Source organism: Fusarium poae, assembly GCF_019609905.1.
Source record: "Fusarium poae strain DAOMC 252244 chromosome Unknown contig_2, whole genome shotgun sequence".
Classification (NCBI taxonomy): domain Eukaryota; kingdom Fungi; phylum Ascomycota; class Sordariomycetes; order Hypocreales; family Nectriaceae; genus Fusarium; species Fusarium poae.
The window spans coordinates 406,473-425,935 of NW_025408660.1; the positions used below are offsets into that span (position 1 = coordinate 406,473).

The 19,463-nt window shown below is 49.5% G+C and overlaps 4 protein-coding genes across 4 annotated transcripts; 1 reads left to right on the forward strand and 3 right to left on the reverse strand.

The window, feature by feature from the left end:
* Positions 1-8,467: 8,467 nt before the first annotated feature.
* On the reverse strand, positions 8,468-9,916 carry FPOAC1_013410 (uncharacterized protein; the record flags this gene model as incomplete). Its single annotated transcript, XM_044857751.1, has 5 exons — positions 8,468-8,657; positions 8,708-8,876; positions 8,930-9,128; positions 9,257-9,793; positions 9,860-9,916. 5 exons carry the CDS (start codon positions 9,914-9,916, stop codon positions 8,468-8,470), a joined length of 1,152 nt encoding a protein of 383 aa, XP_044701133.1.
* A 1,642-nt stretch (positions 9,917-11,558) lies between these two features.
* FPOAC1_013411 (uncharacterized protein) lies at positions 11,559-12,079 on the reverse strand (the record flags this gene model as incomplete). The annotated part of the gene is made up of 2 exons (XM_044857752.1): positions 11,559-11,603; positions 11,657-12,079. 2 exons carry the CDS (start codon positions 12,077-12,079, stop codon positions 11,559-11,561), a joined length of 468 nt encoding a protein of 155 aa, XP_044701134.1.
* A 3,356-nt stretch (positions 12,080-15,435) lies between these two features.
* On the reverse strand, positions 15,436-16,320 carry FPOAC1_013412 (uncharacterized protein; the record flags this gene model as incomplete). The annotated part of the gene is made up of 2 exons (XM_044857753.1): positions 15,436-16,251; positions 16,318-16,320. 2 exons carry the CDS (start codon positions 16,318-16,320, stop codon positions 15,436-15,438), a joined length of 819 nt encoding a protein of 272 aa, XP_044701135.1.
* Positions 16,321-17,993: 1,673 nt separating this feature from the next.
* On the forward strand, positions 17,994-19,237 carry FPOAC1_013413 (uncharacterized protein; the record flags this gene model as incomplete). The annotated part of the gene is made up of 4 exons (XM_044857754.1): positions 17,994-18,106; positions 18,165-18,360; positions 18,417-18,798; positions 18,861-19,237. 4 exons carry the CDS (start codon positions 17,994-17,996, stop codon positions 19,235-19,237), a joined length of 1,068 nt encoding a protein of 355 aa, XP_044701136.1.
* Positions 19,238-19,463: the final 226 nt, after the last annotated feature.

The window sequence follows — 19,463 nt, forward strand, 5'->3', positions numbered from 1 at the left end:
TCCTCTTCTTTGTCACCATGTCCCCCATCCTACTATACAACCGCTCGTTATCTGCCTCCGTTGGTGGGATGCCGTAAATGTCAAGTGCCATCCGCGCAAGCCGAGGCCAGCGGGGCCTGTTATACACCCAGAATGAAACCGGATCCCTCTGGTTCGCGAAGGAGGTGTCAACCGTGCCTTGGAACTCATCCATCTCGTCTAGCGGCGGCGGCGGTGGTTGGGCTGGCTTCTTACCAAGCTGTGCCATCGGCCCAAATAAATCCTCTTCAGAAGGAAGCTGAGTTGTATTGAGAATCTCGTCCAGGATATCATCCTCCGCTTCCGGATGAGGCTGCTCTGGAAGTGGCAGATCCCTGTACTGCCGCCAGAGGTCATGGAGTTGTTGTTCTGCCCTACAGATCCAGCCATCATCTACTCGGTCGGCCCATAGTTGCTTAATTTTAGTCAGCCGGAGTTGAGGGTGGAGGGCCACAGCGGCCACATAGACTTCAGTGTCGTCGATCTTCGTGTAATACTCGTTCAGCTTCTGCCATCCGAGCTGGATGTTCAGCTTAAGGTCCTCGTCCGGATCGTGCCTGTATTGCTCCATTAGGCGCTCCAGATGGTTCAAGAGAAACTCATAGCAAGGCAACACCTCCCACATAAGGCCGTTGCGGCCCTGCCGTGGATATCCTTCGAGTTTCTTTGTGACCAGCATCAACGGTTTTAATATCTCCATATACCTTGTGACCGTGACCCAGTCCTCAGTTGACATCTTATCTTCCACAATCAAGGGTTTGGCTGGAAACTTGATATGCTTATCTGCCTCTAGCCGTCTATTTTTCTGTGTAACCCGGTCAAGACGTGTATTGTGAGCGCGCTCCTCCTTCTCGGAATAGGCGTCGATTGGGGCTCGATTGAGGACGGCCGTCTCGAAGGCATAGTAATGTGAGTTCCACCGAGTATCGTTCGGCCGTTTAAGCTCGGCAGGGGGTCGGCGGGGCTCATCGTCCAGAAGACAATTTTGGGACTCGATTTGTAGCGCTTTAAACTCTCTGGCGCGGCCGCCGCCAGCGTGTCTATCAGTAATCCACATAATGATGTTGCGGAGCTTACCTAGGGCACCCTTGCGCCGCCAAAGCTTGAGGTCGTCCTGGAGGGCGCGAGGAGCATCACCCTCGGTCTCGAAGGCCCTTAGATCTTTGCCATACATGATCTGCGTGGCCACGAGATTAACAATGTGGGCTGTACAGCGTAGCCGACGTTTGCTGGGATTGAAGCCAAACATTCGTCCAAGTGCGTCTACGCCTGTGTTGTTATTTCCGGCGTTATCCAGGACGAAGTAGCCCACGCGCTTCTCGAGGCCAAACTCCTTGATGATCTCCCCAACGCCGTCTGCAATAGCCTCGCCCGTGTGGCTCCCGTTGATTGACGGTATAGACAGGAGGATCTTCTTCTTCTTGCCAATGGGATCGAGGAAGTGTGCGAACACTCCATTGAGGCTAAGAAGATTGCCAGCAGTCCAGAGATCGAATGTAAAGTGGACGTGGCCTTCTACCTCCTGCAGCTGCTCTACAACAACAGCCTTGTAATGGTGAAAGTCTCGTTTAATCCAGCTCACAAGCGTATGAGCTGTTGGTAAGCACCCAACGGTGCCAATCTCGGCATATGCCTCCTGTAGAAGCTCATGGAATTGCGGAAGTTCTACTTGGCGGAAGGAGATATTTGCGTAGGCCATCCAGCGTAGTAAGGCCGTCTTGAATCGCTCAGGACTGAAGTCGGATATTCGCTGATTGACAAGAGCTTGCTCGATCGGCCCTGCTGTCGAGGTGTTGCCGTTGAAAGTAAGCCGCCGCTTCTTTTGAATAGGGCCGTTCGCATCCAAATTGTGTTTATCTCGGAGGTGACGTATCTGCGAGTGCGAGCCGCCAGCAATATTGTACATCGTGTTCCTGTTAGCCTTTCTCTGTATGCAAATCTTGCAAAGCCAGAAGATAACTTGGCTATTCATGTTTTGAATGCGATATCCATGTTCCCATGTCCAGGAGATGTGCTGTCGCTTGGAATGCGGTGCCATGGTATAGCCTTCGAGCTTACTCCAATTAATACCTTTGTAGGCATCGTCGACATCATCGGTAGTGTCCTCATGCGTACCGTCAGGGCTTTGGGGATTTGCTCCTGACATACGAAAGAGGCTAGAAAGTTCCGTAGTGTTATTCGCATCTGTGGAAATAGCAGATGATTGGTCGTCGCTAATTAATGATGCCATGACCAAGTTTGGGTTGAGATTAAGTTACTCCACAGCAATGACATAAATGGCAACAGAAGGGCATTTAGTCACTTTAAATACCATCAAAGCCTTCTAGGCAACATAGAATATTGAGTCATAGCGATAGGCAGAAGTCGTTGGGGTGTAGAATAATTGATGGTACCTAGCCAGGCTTCAGTAGCTGCCTGCGCAGTCAGGCCAACATTTTACGCTGCAACGGCTGCATTAAAGCACCGATATCGAAGGTATTTAACTTATGTACTGTACGTAGACTGGTCTAATTATCATATTTCCCACCAAGCTCAGTCAATCAGATTGCACTATTTACTCACCTGACAATATGGGCCTTAAATGGGCGGTCCAGTCGGTTCAATGGCCTTGGACTGGACTGGACTGAATAGGCGGTCCAGTCCAGGAGCCCATTATGGACCGCCTATTTCCCACACTGCTTATCAGGCACTATTTCATGGGTCGCTTTTTGCGGGGGATAAGTCGTCACGTAGTCAGAGAATTACGACGTAATTGCGGGCACCATCGATAAGCGAGCGTGACAAAAATCCCTCACTTACTTAGGGTTAGGGTTACCTTACAGTATTGAACACATACGGCTTCCTCTCCTACAACAATCAGTGTACGCGCCTGAACATAGCCCATTGGCAGCTTCTCAAAGTACTTTTTGGCCCTGCGCCTGTTGAAAGTACTTTCAACTCGTACTGTCAATGTATCCCCACTTCCTCGGATTTACGCCCGGACAGCCAGAAATTGCTTACGCACCCAAAAGACAGCCAAATCCAGACAACACATCTGCTTATGAGGTAGAATTGTGTACCCAAGTGTCTCCATTCTGGATTTTACAAAGAGAAGGTGGAAGTGTTCAACACTGTATACACGGCTACTTCATCAGATATTGGTGCCACTTCAAATGGTTCTTTTGGTCTCACTCGCAAATCCGTTCCTCACCACGACGGCAAATATCTCATCCACAACGTTTCCCGCAACCGCGTCTTTACGTGCCACGATGGCCATTTACGCCTCGAACCGACAAATGTCAAGGAGAGAAACGGCTTTAGAGGTTTTAAAAATATTGCTGAGGGGGCCTTTTTGGGGCATGATTTTTGGTGGGATTTCTGCGCCAAGGTCTACTTTGAGAAGCTACCAATGAGCTATGTTCAGGCGCGTACACTGTGTTTAGATATACATTAACAACGATTGCCGACTTGCCTCCAGGAGGCCGCCCAGGGCGGGACCAATCGGTTAAACAACGGCAGATGCGGATACCTCCGGAGGTGTCCTTACGGATAACCACAGTCCCCTCTCGGCGCGTTGCCGCTCCTCCTTCGCGCGCTGCTTAGCTTCTCGTAGGAGTTTTGTCAATTCATCTATACTCAATGATCCATATGTCGTGGTGAGGATCGATTTCGAAGGGTGGATCATTGAGTATAGATGAATTGACAAAACTCCTACGAGAAGCTAAGCAGCGCGCGAAGGAGGAACAGCAACGCGCCGAGGAAGCAGAGGAACAAACACGACTCACGACGCTTGACGAATACATTGCAGCTTGCCATGATTCCGTTTTCTCTCGCTTCGCCATCGAAACAGATCCAAAACTGACCTCAAAGGGCCCGTTGACCAACCCGCGTAACAAGTGGTGTCCTAAAAACCTCAGGCCATGGCCCAACTTCCTTCATCAACAGAAGGTCACCTTCGGTACACTGCACCATTCATTTCCTACCGAAAGCCGCCTTTTCGAGAACCGAAACTTCCTGGGCGGCATGGGGAACCGGGTCTCCCAACGACCGATAGGAGACGAGAAGACGCTCGAATATTTCCTACATAATAGCGTGGAGGTCGAAGAGGTCGGCAGGGATTTTCAGATCGGAGATGGTGTCGTCTTTGAGAACCATCCCCATGCCCTCAGCGATGTTGCCGAAGAAGTGGTTGAGAGGGAGACCCCATCGACGCCGCCGCGGACGCCGGACCACGGAATAGATCTCAACCAGTTGCGGCCGGATCAAATCTGCGTCTATCGATCCGACAACACGCCGTCTTCCCAGCGCACAATGGTTTACGTTTCCGAGTACAAGCCGCCCCACAAGCTGACCGCTCCGCACCTTCGCGTCGGTCTCCGCCCCATGGACATCTACAGGGAAGTTGTGAACCGGAGGACGATTCCAACTTCTATAAACCCTGACGCGCGTTTCCAGTACCACGCGGAGAAGCTGACGGCATCTGCCATCACGCAGACGTATCACTACATGATTGAAAGCGGCCTTGGGTATGGTCTTCTTACTACTGGCGAGGCTATTGTGTTTCTCAACATCGACTGGGACGACCCTGAGACTCTGTACTATCATCTAGCAGAGCCTGGTCCGGAGGTGTCGGCACATCCAAACAACCTCCATATATGCACGGCTGTCGGTCAATATCTAGCGTTCACCCTCATGGCTCTCGGTGCGCCTGGAGAGCGACGGGAGATTAGCCAGGAGGAACGTCAAAAAGCTATGAATGGCTTGAAGAGGTGGTCTGAGGACTTCGAATCGACATTCCGTTCTATCCCAGAAAATGAACGATCGGTGTCGTCAGCCTACTCTCCTGGCCATGAACCTACCACCTACAAGGATGTCGATCGGTCGCCGGCCTTGCCGCGCAGAAGGACGCGTCGAACTGCCAAGTGCCAGATTGGCGAGGGGTCGTTGAGGAAGGACGGCAAGCCGGAACCATCTGATGACGAGTCGGCATCCAGGCCACCGGACACGCCTACGCCAACTGGACGAAACGCAAGACAAGGAACCAGGCGGAGCCGGCGACTGGCGTTGCGGCCGCCGCGCGGAGACGGCGAGCAGGGTCGGCAGTACTGTACGCAGAAATGTCTTCTCGGGATGGTCAAGGTGTTGAACGTGGAGGACATTGGTACGATCACGTGATCACATTACATACATGTACATCTCTTTCCTGTCTGCAGTCCTTTAACCTAGATCTTCAATCAATCAATTCAATCATCACTCTCATATTACAACAGTTCTCGCTCCAGAATCGATCAACAATACCGGTAGTCGCGATCCGGACGCCCTGATCCAGCCAGATGAGTTCAAGCTTCAGGGCGAGCAATATACTCGCTGTTCTGTGATCGCAAGAGGCCCTAGATCAACAAAGAAACGCACGTCGGTGATCTGGCTATACGGTGAGGATCTACAGTCAAAGAGAGATCGGAAACGGGTATGGTACTGCTACCTCTGCGAGAAACAGCGCCGTCAACAAGAACTTCCAGCAGTCTCAAATGGCAATTCTACGGCACTTGATCATCTCCACCTGAAACATCATATCGACAAGACTACTGGAGAACTCAAGTCCTTTCGAGGAGACTCGGTGGACTCGAGCCAGCCCTCGATATCCGATTACCAGGACATGAAATCGATCGTCTTCTCCCGCCGCTTAGATCGGTTCAAGGAACTCCTAGTCCGCTGGCTAGTCTGTTGCCATATCGCCTTCTTCCAGATCGAGAATGACTACTTTCGCGACCTCCTCTTCTATCTATTCCCACCCCTAGCTGATCTCCTTCCAAAGGCAGCGTCGACCATTCGCCAGTGGGTGATGAATATGTTCGAGGTGAGGAAAGAGAGACTGCGGCAGGATATGCTCGACAGTCGGAGTTCCATTTCGCTGTCCTTTGATCTGTGGACGTCGCCGAACTACCTCGCAGTGCTTGGAGTAGCAGCACATTTCATCGACAAATCTGGGCTGCGCCGAACTGCTGTCTTGGCACTACGCGAAGTGGAAGGGGAACACTCAGGGGAGAACATCGCCGATGTCCTGTTGCAGGTCATCAAAGATTATAAGATTACGGACCGAGTTGGCTATTTCATGTCCGATAACGCATCGGCCAACGATGTTTGCGTTGACTTTGTACTGCGCGCTGTCTACCCAAGGATGTCAGATAAGCAGCGAAAACGCAGACGCCTCCGGTGCTTCGGGCACATTGTGAATCTCTGCGCGCAGGCTTTCCTTATCGGAAAGGACGCCGAAAAAGTCTGCCAAGATCTAGACGCTGCGTACAGGGAAGGTGATATGAAGCGAATCCAGGAGCTCTGGCGGAAGCGCGGCGCCATCGGAAGGCAGGCTTTCAACACTAGCGGATCACTTTCAGACACTTGACTGGCTACTAAATGAGATCCAGCAGGCCAAGATTAAATTCGAAGAACTCCATAAGGAGGCTGTTCGAAGGAACACCAATCGAGTAACTGTTGATGCTGAAGCTGATGACTTCGCATTTCTTGCCGCTTCAGCGGAAGCTTCCTGGCGTAAGGCGGAGGAGTACTTCAAGAAAGCGGATGAGACACCGGCATATTATGCTGCTATTGCGCTGAATCCGACTCTCAAAAACCAGTGGTACATCGAGACTTGGACAGATGAAGAAAAGAAGTCATGGATCCCGAGCGTTACGAAGCTTGTCAGGGGGCTCTGGCTAGAAGAGTATCGGGGAAGACATTCTACAAAGCATACGTCAGTTTCCGCTTCGTTCTGCCCAACTTTGCCTGCTCCGGTTAGAAAGGAGAAGGCCTTTGTGGCGGTCAAGAGCCATAAACGACTGAAGCTTCGTCACGAGGCCCTAGCAACCGACCCTCCAGCCGTCGACTTGCTCGATCAGTTCCTTGAAACAGATGTTATCCGGCTTGGTGAGGACGAAACCTTTGACCCTATCCGTTACTGGAACGATCGCTACTATACGCAGCCGGATCTAGCCCGTATGGCTCTGGATGTCCTGGCCGTTCCATCAATGTCAGATGAATGCGAGCGGCTATTCAGCAGCGCCAAGATACTGCTTTCCGACCGGCGGTCGAGGCTTAAGATAGATATCATTGAAGCCAGCGAGTGCCTCCGATCCTGGTTCGGCCCACCTGCACAGAATACTTTTGAGGATATTAACATCGGGAGACTAGAAGGGGAGTCTGATCTGCAGGGGACTCGGCACGGCGGGGAGGGATCTGAAATTAGAATGGGTAATGAGGACCTTCAGACCGTCGAGCAAAAGGGTTTTCTGGATGAGGACAATGCCACTCAGGATGGCTTGCGGTAACCAGCGTAATTGATGCCAAATACACAAATACATAGGTACCGCATGTTACGATCGGCCCCTATAGGCAGCTGTAAGCACCACTGTAATCGCTAGCATAGTGATTATGGTCCGATCTTTTGCCCTGTGGCTTAGCGGTTAGGTGCAACCGTTACACGATAATCACTATGCTAGCGATTACAGTGGTGCTTACAGCTGCCTATAGGGGCCGATCGTAACACCGCAGCATTGAACAAGGATCGATCCCCCAGTAAATCTCGCGGTGACTCTTTTCGCAAAATGCAGAATACTCCTAATCCATTTGGAGAATTGGATTTGCATTGGCGCTCCTGGAGCCCCCAGCCCTTTGCATTGGACTGGACTGGATCCGACCTCGAAATCCAGTCCAGTCCAATCCAACAAGATCACTGCCCCTGCCCAGGCTAGCGCAACAAATGGATGTCCTGCTCGAAGGGACAGCTGCCCTTTCCAGGCTGGCGATGACCCTATCCATAACTTTATGGACTACTCTGATGAGTAAGTTACTTCCAAGAATATAATAGATTTAACTACTAATACGTATTATAGTGTTTGCTATGAGGAGTTTGGAACATGTGGAAGGGATTCTGTGGCGTGTATATGGAAATGCTGAAGCCTACGTGGAATAGAATGGAATGGATATGGATCCACATTATAGATCCATATGTGGATTTCGTGGTATGGATTTGAACCCTGGCTATGTGTATCAGTCTTTGAAGGTCTTCCAGTGATTCTAGCTTGTAAGGTTGTTCGTGAGGTACTGAACTGCTTTGCAAGCTGGCGAATGCTTGATTTTTGGCTTTTGCGCTTGGCATTCATTGCAAAAATAACACGCGACTCAATATTGAGATCCGACATGATTGTGGTGGGAGTAATCGCGTGTTAAAGTTAAAGTGAATTAAATTGAGAAAAGTAGCCCGGCAGGTGATGTGGCCCGTTTAGTGATGAACTACGTTATGTATAGATTAAGTTCCATATGGGTTGAATTTTATATTCCATATTCCATAAGGTGCTGTATAGAGTATGGAGTATGGATAGAAAGCCTGCTATCGCACGCGTCTATGCGGGCATCTAATCTATCCAATGTGTATTCTATCGTCACATAGCATAGCATAGCTTCCGTCGATTCCCTACTCAGATATCTTCTTCTTGGCCCAGCGCAAGGCACCGTGAATGGCGGGGTCGTGCTCGACGTAATCGAGGCTACCAAAGATGCTCCAGAGCTGACCCAGGAAGTTACGGTCGTCGTGACAATAGTGGTCGCCGATAACGGGCTTGATGGCCTCAGTGGCCTCATCAGCCTTATAGAAAGGGATCTTACTATAATGGTATCAGATATGAAGTGATTGATGCTGATCAATTGAACTTACGGGAACAGGTGGTGAATGACATGCTTCTCAATGGCACCGTGGAAAATGTGCTTGCCAATAAAGCCGAACTCGCGGTCAACAGTAGCGAGAGCACCCTTAACGTAGGCCCAGCCTTCAGCGGTATAATGGGGGAGCTCAGTGTGATGGTGCTGGAGGTAAGTGATAGCGACTAATTTTGCATTAGTGATACTCGAGCGATCTAGCTTATCTTTAAACACTTACCGAGCCAGTGGTGGACCCAGAGGTAGGGAACGAGGTAGAGGTAGAAAACAGTAGAAACGCCAACCTTCTGGGAAGCAAAGTATAGAGCAGTTAGAGTGAGGCCGAGACCAATATCGCTGATGATGATAAAGGGAGCCTCGGCGGGACGGAAGACAGCGCTCATGGGATCGAAGAGCTGGTGGAAGACGAGCTTGACGGCCTGGGCAATAGGCAGGGTTCAAATCCACGACGCTACACTAGCACTTCTGGTGGATTTAGGATCACATAGTGATCCGTGCACTCGTGCACGGATATATTTGTGCCACGTGCAACCCCTGTTTCCACTACACTGAGCCCAGATGTGTCGTGGATTTGAACCCTGGCAATAGGGGTATCCTCGATCAGCTCAGCAACATCTATGCCAGCGATATAGAAGGATAGAGAAGCCTTAGGCTTAGAGCGGGGGACAAAGGCCATATCGAGGTCTATATGGCCAGTGAAACGGTGGTGACGGGAATGAGAGTACTTCCAGCTAAAATAGGGGACCATAAGGAATGAGTGGAGGAACCAGCCGGTTATGTTATTGAGCTTGCTATAGGTAAATAAAGCACCGTGGCCGCACTCATGACCGAGAATCCAGATTCCGGTGCAGAAAAGACCCTGGAGGAAGCCATAGGCCATCCAGGCGGCGATACGGAGGTATTGGTCCTTAATGCCGGGGATATAGGTAAGGGCAGCCCAGGCACGGGTGCCGATAATAGCGAAGTCGCGGATGATATAGTAGTAGGAGGTGGTAAGTGAGGGTTGGAAGCAGTGCGCGGGGATGGCATCCTTGATGGTCTTGATGTCGGGGAATTGAGGTTGAGAAGTGGCCTCGTGAGTGACCTGAGGAGATAAGATGTTAGGCGAGTCGAGAAAAGGTTTGAGCTTAAGCGAATTGACTTGACTTACCTTGGGCAGGTCCTTCTTGGCCACAACTGTGGTGGCAATTCGCTGTCTGGTGGCCATTGTGCCTAGCGATTGGGGAGATTTGCAGAGTATATGACGAAACGTAGTAAGAGGAGAAGGAGGATGGAGTTAAAGAAGAGTAAAGGAAGAAAAATCTCGGAACTCGTTTGCGCTCCCTAACAAAGATGTAAATATTACGCTACGGGCTACGGGCTACGGGCCACTGTACTGCTTGCTCTCCTTTCCATATAAACCTTCATCTCAGGATAACCCCTCCGTCTTGACCTAATCGAGCAATACTTGTCAAGGAGGAGTATGTGAATATGAGACCTTGACTCGAACAGACTTGACCCAAGCAATGATGAGAGGCGAGGAGAGGCTCCACCCTTTTGGTTGTATTAGAACGCACTAAAAAAAGGAATGTTAATTAAGTTTCGACAAAAAACAGTCTAATGACCATCATTTACCTATATTGTTCATTCTTGAAATAAAACGAATCTTTATAGTAAGCAGGCAATATTTGACGTTGGATCTCTTATACTCACCCTATTGCATTCGTGCGTATTTAACAGTTCCCGATGGAAATACATGGTAGGTTTAACGAGGGAGGTCATCTTACAGACAAAACCGATAACTGGGGGGAAGCGAAGTGGGGCGTTTGCCAGACTGAGTCAACATCGTATACATAGCGTAAGCTGAAAAATAGCCTTTGTAGGGTGACAATGATATGCCGTGTCATATATAGCAGGCACTATGAAGAGGGGTATAGGTAAGGTAACTTATTAATTAAACCAATAGGTACGTTGTGTCAAATGGCAATGTGTGTTTTTGGCAGTAGTCTCTATCACGGCCTGCCCAAAGTAGGCAAGTAGTAAAACACAGACTCTGTATGGAAATTCTTGTCTTACATCAGCCAAGACCACCTCGTATTCCTAAGGCGTCGTCTAGGCGCACAGGACCTGTGTGCTCGGGGCACAGACCCCCCCGTCAGCAGGCTAGGGGCACAACCCCCTGACTAAGCATTCATCATTTATGGGCGGCCAATACATGGGCACCCAGGTGCGCCGCCTGACTAGGCGTGGCACCAATACATAGCCTACAACAGGACGGTTAGGGCTACTTTGGAGAGCTGTTGCTGGACAGATAGGCGGGGGATGAGCTCAAAGATACAGCTGTAGCCTAACTGTGGGTTAACGGGTGATTAAAGTCTTGAACACATTATTTTGCGGTGAACACGATTCTATAGGTCCACGGAGCGTTGCAGAGTCGACAGCATGAAAACTGATCCAAAGGCCGCCCTGCCCTGTGAGGAGTAAGAGCACAGCACACATGTCAATTCAGCGCGCAAAACGACTTGATTATTAGATAGGAAGTGACTATATTCTTTGGTCCAGATACGTTTAATTCCAATGCAATATCATCTCCAGGTATCAATGACGGTGTTGTAGTTGAGTCGATGAAGCAAATGTCTTAACACAATCTCAGGTGTTAGTGCTGTTGTACCTGCCGTACGAGTCATGAAGGCCGGCTGAGGCTTTAGTGCTTTGTCAAAGTGTGGGGAATTTTGAGCCAATAATATTGCGTGCCCTAGGGGGGATGCCCAAGGTTATTTGGGCACCTAGGTGCCCATGTATTGGCCGCCCATAAATGATGAATGCTTAGTCAGGGGGGGCTGTGCCCCGAGCACACAGGTCCTGTGCGCCTAGACGACGCCGGCTCGCACGCCCCGGGCAACGTCGTTTGGGGCCTGCCAAATGAACACGCATGTTGCTGAGCTATCCACGAAAGGCACGTACTTACCAAAATCCCGTGGGCGTTGCGAAGGTGGTTCTTGATAGCGGCTCCGGTCGAGCAGACGAAGCAGAAGTCAGACTTCTTTTTGAAGCCTCGGGCGAAGCAGTCGGCACAGATCCACTTGAGCTTATTGCCCTGCCGCGAGGTGGAATGGTCCTCAACACGATACCCATATTGCTGCCACCACGCCCTCGTGTCCTGACCGCCAGTATAGCGCTCGAATCCGGGCCATTTGGCCCACTCTTGGCGGCCCCAAAGTGTCCAATCAACCTGAATAAAGTCGGCAGCCGTTCCGCGAGAACGGAGTGATGGTGTCGCTGGTAACGAGATTCCTGGAGAAGACACAGGCGGCGAAGACGAGTACTCGACGCACTCCATTGCGCCTGACCCAATCGATGGGGGACGGCTTGAAGAGAATGGTTCGGGCATCGTGACGTTAGGTCGGTCGCGCGAATCGAGCCAGCTTGTAGAGGAGGGTTGGAGTCATCGAGGCTTCGCCGGTGCCCAACTTATACCGCTTCCATGACAGCAAAACTCAGTGAGGCCAGCATAACGCGTATGTACGCGCGTTGTCGACGCGAAAACGAAAAAAAAATCCCAGGTCGCCATCTCCGTTACATTGGCTAAGTCTTGTACGAATGAAAGGGGCATCCGCCAGCAATGAGAATAATGACCTCGCGCACCATGTCCGACTACCCACGCGAAGACGCCTCTTGGCTCAATCACTGGTGCTCGACGGTTCTCCAGGTGCTATATACACCTGCGCTAGCAACCAATGAAATCGAAGGTCTTGTCACTCAAGTCGGCAGACTCTGACAGCCCAGTCTGGTATGGTCCCTGGTCATCTGGTTTCAAAGTGCCCCTATTGGCTCATGTCGTCGTGCACAGACCACCGAGGCACACAACTGGAACTTTCCTTCCGCGCTGGCCCGTCTCGTTCCATCCTGGCGTCGCCTCTGAATGGGCTCTTGAGCTCGTTTGAGCTGGCCGGAGCTCGTCGTGTTGCCACGTGAGGTGTAGCGGTGAGGGCGTAATTTTAATGCTGTAAGTGGTCGCAGCTGCGGGAGGATTATGAAGTCGCTAGTACATCCACCTAGGGGCTGGCTGGGTTTGGCCGCAAGTTCTTGTGACCAAAGCGGGGAATAACTATGTTGGGTCTGGACAGTTAGTCGACCAATACAGGTTGAAGATGCAACAGACATGTGAGACTTCAAGGTCGAAATGGTCTTCTGAGCGTGAGAACACTGACGCCGATAGAAAGCTCTTGAGGGAGATGTCTAAATGGAGCAGTTTTTGTTTGCATTACTTCCAATCTACAGAAAACCAGCATGTGTTTAGATGGATGTTCATGGGGGAGTAATTACAAGTGTTGCAAACTGCCTGCTTGTGACAAGCAGATCTGTCCAAACAACAGACAAACCAAAGGACAAGCTGAAGGTGCCTATCTAGGCAAGATTGAAGTGAATTGGGTCTTCTTGGGTATATAGAAGGAATAAATTTCCCTCCTAGAGGCCTTCTTCTTGTTCTGTAGTTATTCTAGTTATCCTGTCAATGTCCTATTTTGCCCCGATTTTGTCCGTGTTGATGACTCATGTTCTAGAACCTTGCAAAAGCAAGACGGGCCTACCCTATACCAATGTGCTAGAAAGATACCAGGGTACTCACGTATTCTTCCACAGCTACGCAAGTAACCCCTAAACAGCATTTCATGGCCACGAGGATTCGCTTTTCAACCTCGCCCACGCTTGACATAGTCCTCGTGGAAATTGGGAAATGGTCCCATTCAACAAATTACTTTTGATATTTTAGAAAGTAGTCGTTTGTGGGTTGCGGCCAAGCATGATTACTGCAGTTGCACGATACCTATTCTGACCTGTAAATCTCGGGGGTTTAGATGTACCGGTATACACTAACACATCTTAGCACCTACACGGACCCTGGGCCTTCAAGACGACAAATCACGCTCGGTCGCGTCAGGTACCGCCAGGGGCCGGTTGACGGGTTCAAGAAGTGACGCTAAAACGAGTCGCGCGTGAGTTTCAGCGAACCGCGTCACTCGTTCGACCAAATCGATCGATTTTCGATCGAATGCTTGGGCCCGTTCGATTCGATATTCGTAAGACTTGGCATCGAATGAATCTATCGATTCGATTCCCGTTCGTAAGATGTCCATCCCTGGTGGAGGAGAATACCGGCCACGTACACCGGGGCTTGTTCGGTAATCTGGTAATACTTCTCGAACTTTAGCCAAGCCACGTGAAAGCGCGCGTAGAAGCGTGGGCCACTGAAAGCCCGGTTTTTAGTCCGCGTGAAGTGATGATGGAGGAAATCCATATGGGAGAGAACTTCATCGAGTGTATTCTCCCGGCCTTGGCGCACCGAGATCTGGTGGAATACTTGTAAGCAGGGTTCAAATCCATACCACGAAATCCACATATGGATCCATAATGTGGATCCATATCCATTCCATTCCATTCCACATATCCACGCCACGGAATCCCTTCCACATGTTCCACATGTGGAAATTGTGGCAAGGAATGGAAATTTAGGTGGGGTTTGAAAATACCTGGATTTCCTTATGAAATAGCGCATACCCTAAGTACTTTCCATCGGCAATAACAACGCAACAGCAACAATTTTCCACTCCGTTTTACCCGTACACAAAGTTCAAACAAGTCTATTCTAGGACGGTTTACTATTACTCACGCCCTTACTATCCCAAATCGAAATGGCCACCCTTCATCCTACCAAGTCAACCACACCCGTTCCAGAACGTACAGAAGAAGACAATCAACGACTCTTCCAGCTCTACAAAGGCTGGACCTTGACGGAGAGAGACGGCCAAGTGCGTCAATGGGTATATCAGTTCGGCTACGATATCCAGCATGCCCAAAAGGGGGAACGCCGATGGGTGTGTTGCCTTTGCATCAAGCAAAAGCGGCCGAGGCCAAAGAGTTATGCCATAAAAGGGTTGCAGAACACTGAGGGTCACCTGTACACGGACCACAATGGCATCATAGATCCGACAGGCAAGAGGCAAAAGCCTGCAAAGGCATCCGAGAAAGCACATCAGTCCATTGCAACAATCCTACAGTTGAACCCGAAGGAGCCGAAGGAACAAGATTTGATCAATACCTTGATCAAACGTTTCGACAAAACTGTATACCAGCAGAAACTTGTCAACTGGATTGTCAATTCTAACCAATCCTTCTCGATCGTCAACGATCAAGATCTTCGAGACATCTTCAACTACCTCAATCCATCTGTTGAGATCACAAAAGCTAACATTACTGACGTGACCGTGCGTGCCATCGCCAGTGCTTCCTGTTACATAGGCGGTCCAGTCCAGGGTGTCTGGACTGGACTGAACCGCCTATTTCTCACACTGGTGACGAAAAACGTCGACGACCAAGACCTGGATGCGGCCCACTAATTACCATTGTTGGACAAAGTAGGTTCATTCCACAAATTCCACAATATGGATTCATTTCCATAATGGATCCATTTCCACCCATTTCACATCGAAGTTATTAGTCAGCATCCATATCCACGCCATATTCACAAATGTGTCGTGGAGTGTCGTGGATTTGAACCCTGGCTATGGAACCAGGCCACGAGGCGGAACGGGGGAAATTTAAACCGATATGAGAATTTTACGAAAAAAGCAATAACTTATAGTACCTACAGGTCTTAGTTTGCAAGTATCTTCATTGCTTGTCACGGCCAGGGTTCGAATACGGTGGAATTGAAAATCTGGATTTTGTATGAGAGGAGTGAAATTTTGGTTATCCATTAGGTGGTCCTGCATGGTAGTACATTAGGCCGTGTTTTTCCTTCCATCGTCTGACCCGGTTCTTGGGTCCCGGACCATGTCCGGAAGCGCCGTCTTCTTCAAGAATGAACGTACGACCTTCGTTAAGGAGAGGTCTGATGTGTTTCTCCAATATCTGCTCTTCATAGACCTTCTGGGTCATTTTGCCGTTATTGTTAGACGTTATCTCATAGAAGACCAAGTCTGACTTATAGCCTATACCGACGGCTGCCCAGGCATGCAGCTTCTTTTCATCCTTCTTAGTAGGGGACTTCTTTTCCTGTAGACTGTACGGTTCGTATCGTGTCCCGGGTTTTCGATAGATATAAGCCTGACGCTCGTCGTCGTAGCCAAAATGAACTTCATCGCTGAAATAGATGACATCCCAGCATTCTGGCAAGGGTCTCTTATATATAGTATCTTCAGACCACTTTTTCCGACGCTTAGCATAACGTTCATCGATAAATTCAACGATATGAGCAAGCCGCTTGTTGTATTTCCTTATACGCAAGGAGCGACGCGTTGTCGATGGATGTACGTCTGGAACGCCGGCAGCAGGGATTTCAGACGGTTGTAGACGCTCTCCCTCAAATCCTTCCTTCTCAAATAGGTCCTCAACAGCATCAATGTCATCTTCTGTCCATTTTCTCTTTCTTCCCCGGGTTTCTGACTTATTGGGGTCGTTGTGGAAAGTTCTGTCGGTCGAGCTGTTCAAAACGCGTCGCACTGTCCATCGAGATACGCCGTTGAACTTGAACACGTCACTTTTTTTTGTAGAGAATTTCGTGAGCTACCAAAAAATCTATAGTCCTTTGATACGTGCTTTTCTAGGTGTATCTAAATGCTCAGCTCCAACCATCGCGAATTGATGTAGATAGTGTGGTTGGAAATAATATGTGTTGTTGTGATATTGGGTGTTGAGAGGTGCCGAAGTGGGCTGGAAGAAGGGTGCATTTAATTTGGTACCCACTAGTTTAGGTACAGCAAGAACCGAGCGTCAAAGGCACGGACCTAACTTCTCGGAAACAATCACGGATGTGCTGTCATAGCGCTGTCACATGTAACTTGGCGTGCCGACGACGACTGGTTCTGTAGCATAATATCCTCAAACCAGCTTTGGTCAGTACTGTAGAATGTGGAATTGAGGAAGAAAGCAGGGGAAGTCTAGAGATAATTCATTCTTCCCACAAGATTCATCTCTTTGAGTTTTGGGGCCTTGTGAAGGCGATCAGCGCTGACCTCAATTCAAGTATCAAGTCAAGTATTTCAAGTAACTAAGTAATTTCATAATGCCTCACACTATCAGATCAATTAAATCTCAACCACCACAAATGTCACAGCCTTTAAAAGAAGCTCGAGTTATTCTTGCTCTTCAAGCTCTTAAGAATGACCCTAAATTAAGTGTCCGACGCGCTGCTGAGATATACATACAACGTCAACCGTAATACTCTAGGTAACCGGAAGAACGGTAAACAAGCAAGACGCGATACTATGGCAAACTCACGAAAGCTATCGTGTGACGGTTGGGTTTCCAAACAGATAAACTAGTCCATACTGGTTTATGTTTGCAGAGGTCGTAGGGCGTAGATACTGAGCGGTGCGAAGTGTCACGTCTCTTGATAATGAATAGAGCTGGTGAGGCGTATTCAGGTAAAGATGTTTTATTGATAGCTCGTGAGCTAGGTTCTATCTAGTGCTAAAGGAATGTATATATACTTGGTGATATGCAAGTCGAATGGCGTGCGTTCGACTACTACAGGGTAGGTTGGTTGGTTGGTTGTATTCCTACTCGGTTTTAGCCGTTTTCTACTGCCTGCACCATAAGAGCTTTAATCGTCTCATTAAACTCATGGTTACTTTGGCGATTTGCACATAATATGGATAAAATTCCAGCTTTTTCCGACATCATTTGTCTAGGTTTTGGACGGGTTGAAGTTAAAAGGTTGGTCCGGCTTTTTGTCCGATAATTTTAGTTCTTGATCATCCTCGGCATCGCTTGAATGGAAGCTCGGTTATGTTTGGTAAGAGTACCGAACAACTCAGAAATACTGTATATAACCAATTCCAAATCTTTATTTAAAAACGGATACGTCGGCAAGCGAATATGTTAGATTTTACCAACTACACCACACGCCACCTTCAGCCTCTCATCTCCTCAGTCAAGTATAAAGGTTCCTCCGTGTCCCATCAATAGGCCCTCCATACTATTTGTTCCTACAAGGTGGAGCTTTAGTACCACTACCAGCTGCACCAGTACGGATACCAGTACCTACTACTTACTACTTAACTCGACCCCTCCCCTCAAATCATCCTTAATCAGTGTCAGCTGCGTGCGAACAAAGGAGTCAAAGTCTTGGCTGGTCCCTCTTTGACTCTGTTCTATTCCAACAACTTCTCGACCGGCCGACCGACCGATTGACTGCGCAATCCCTTCGCGCCTTCTGTCTTTACTTTTCGGTCGCACGCTCTCCGTTTTTTTTTTGACAGCCTTTCCTCCTTCTCCTCATCCTCGTCACATCCACCACAGCGACCATGTCTCGATCGAACCCCCCTAACGCTGCGGGGTCCCGCAAGATTTCCTTCAACGTGAGCGAGCAGTATGATATCCAAGATGTGGTCGGTGAAGGTGCTTATGGTGTCGTCTGGTATGTTCTTGCTTCTTGTCATGTCCGTGCAATCCTTCAAATGCTGACACTTGGTCAGTTCCGCCATTCACAAGCCCTCGGGCCAAAAGGTCGCCATCAAGAAGATCACCCCTTTCGATCACTCCATGTTCTGCCTAAGAACTCTGCGAGAGATGAAGCTACTGCGATACTTCAACCACGAGAACATCATTTCTATTCTCGACATTCAGAAGCCCCGAAGTTACGAGTCATTTCAGGAAGTCTATCTGATCCAGGTACGAAATGCCATCGTTTTGTTATAGCAAGATCAGCGAGCTAACGAATACTGCAGGAGCTGATGGAGACGGATATGCACCGTGCCATTCGCACACAGGATCTTTCCGACGACCACTGCCAGTACTTCATCTACCAGACCCTCCGAGCCCTCAAGGCGATGCATTCGGCCAACGTGCTGCACCGAGACTTGAAGCCCTCCAACCTCCTCCTCAACACCAACTGTGATCTCAAGGTCTGCGATTTCGGTCTTGCGCGATCCGCCGCCTCTCAAGAGGACAACTCTGGTTTCATGACCGAATACGTCGCTACTCGATGGTACCGTGCGCCTGAGATCATGTTAACTTTCAAGGAGTACACCAAGGCTATCGATGTGTGGTCGGTCGGCTGTATCCTTGCTGAGATGCTTAGCGGTAAACCTCTTTTCCCCGGAAAGGACTGTGAGTGACCACTGATGCTTTGCAATACTGTTAGGCCCATTCACTGACTGCTGTACTACTAGACCACCACCAGCTGACTCTTATTCTGGATGTGCTGGGTACACCTACCATGGAGGATTACTACGGAATCAAGTCGCGCCGTGCTCGAGAATACATCCGATCGCTCCCCTTCAAGAAGAAGGTCCCCTTCCGAACTCTATTCCCCAAGACGTCGGATCTGGCCCTCGACCTGCTCGAGAAGCTCTTCGCATTCAACCCCGTTAAGCGCGTTACTGTAGAGGAAGCTCTGAAGCACCCATACCTCGAGCCTTACCACAACCCCGAGGACGAGCCAACAACGCCCCCGATCCCCGAGGAGTTCTTCGACTTTGACAAGCACAAGGACAACCTGAGCAAGGAGAAGCTGAGGCAGTTGGTCTACCAGGAGATCATGAGGTAAACGTGGAGTCTCTGTAAAAAGATGGCCTGCGAATTTGGGGGTGTCCAGGCTGGCGATCCATTCCACGTCCACCGTCCACGTATCCACGGCGTGGAAATGAATGGTCCGTGCACCCATTTCCATCCATTTAATGGAGGGCGTCGTCTAGGCGCACAGGACCTGTGTGCTCGGGGCACAGCCCCCCCTGACTAAGCATTCATCATTTATGGGCGGCCAATACATGGGC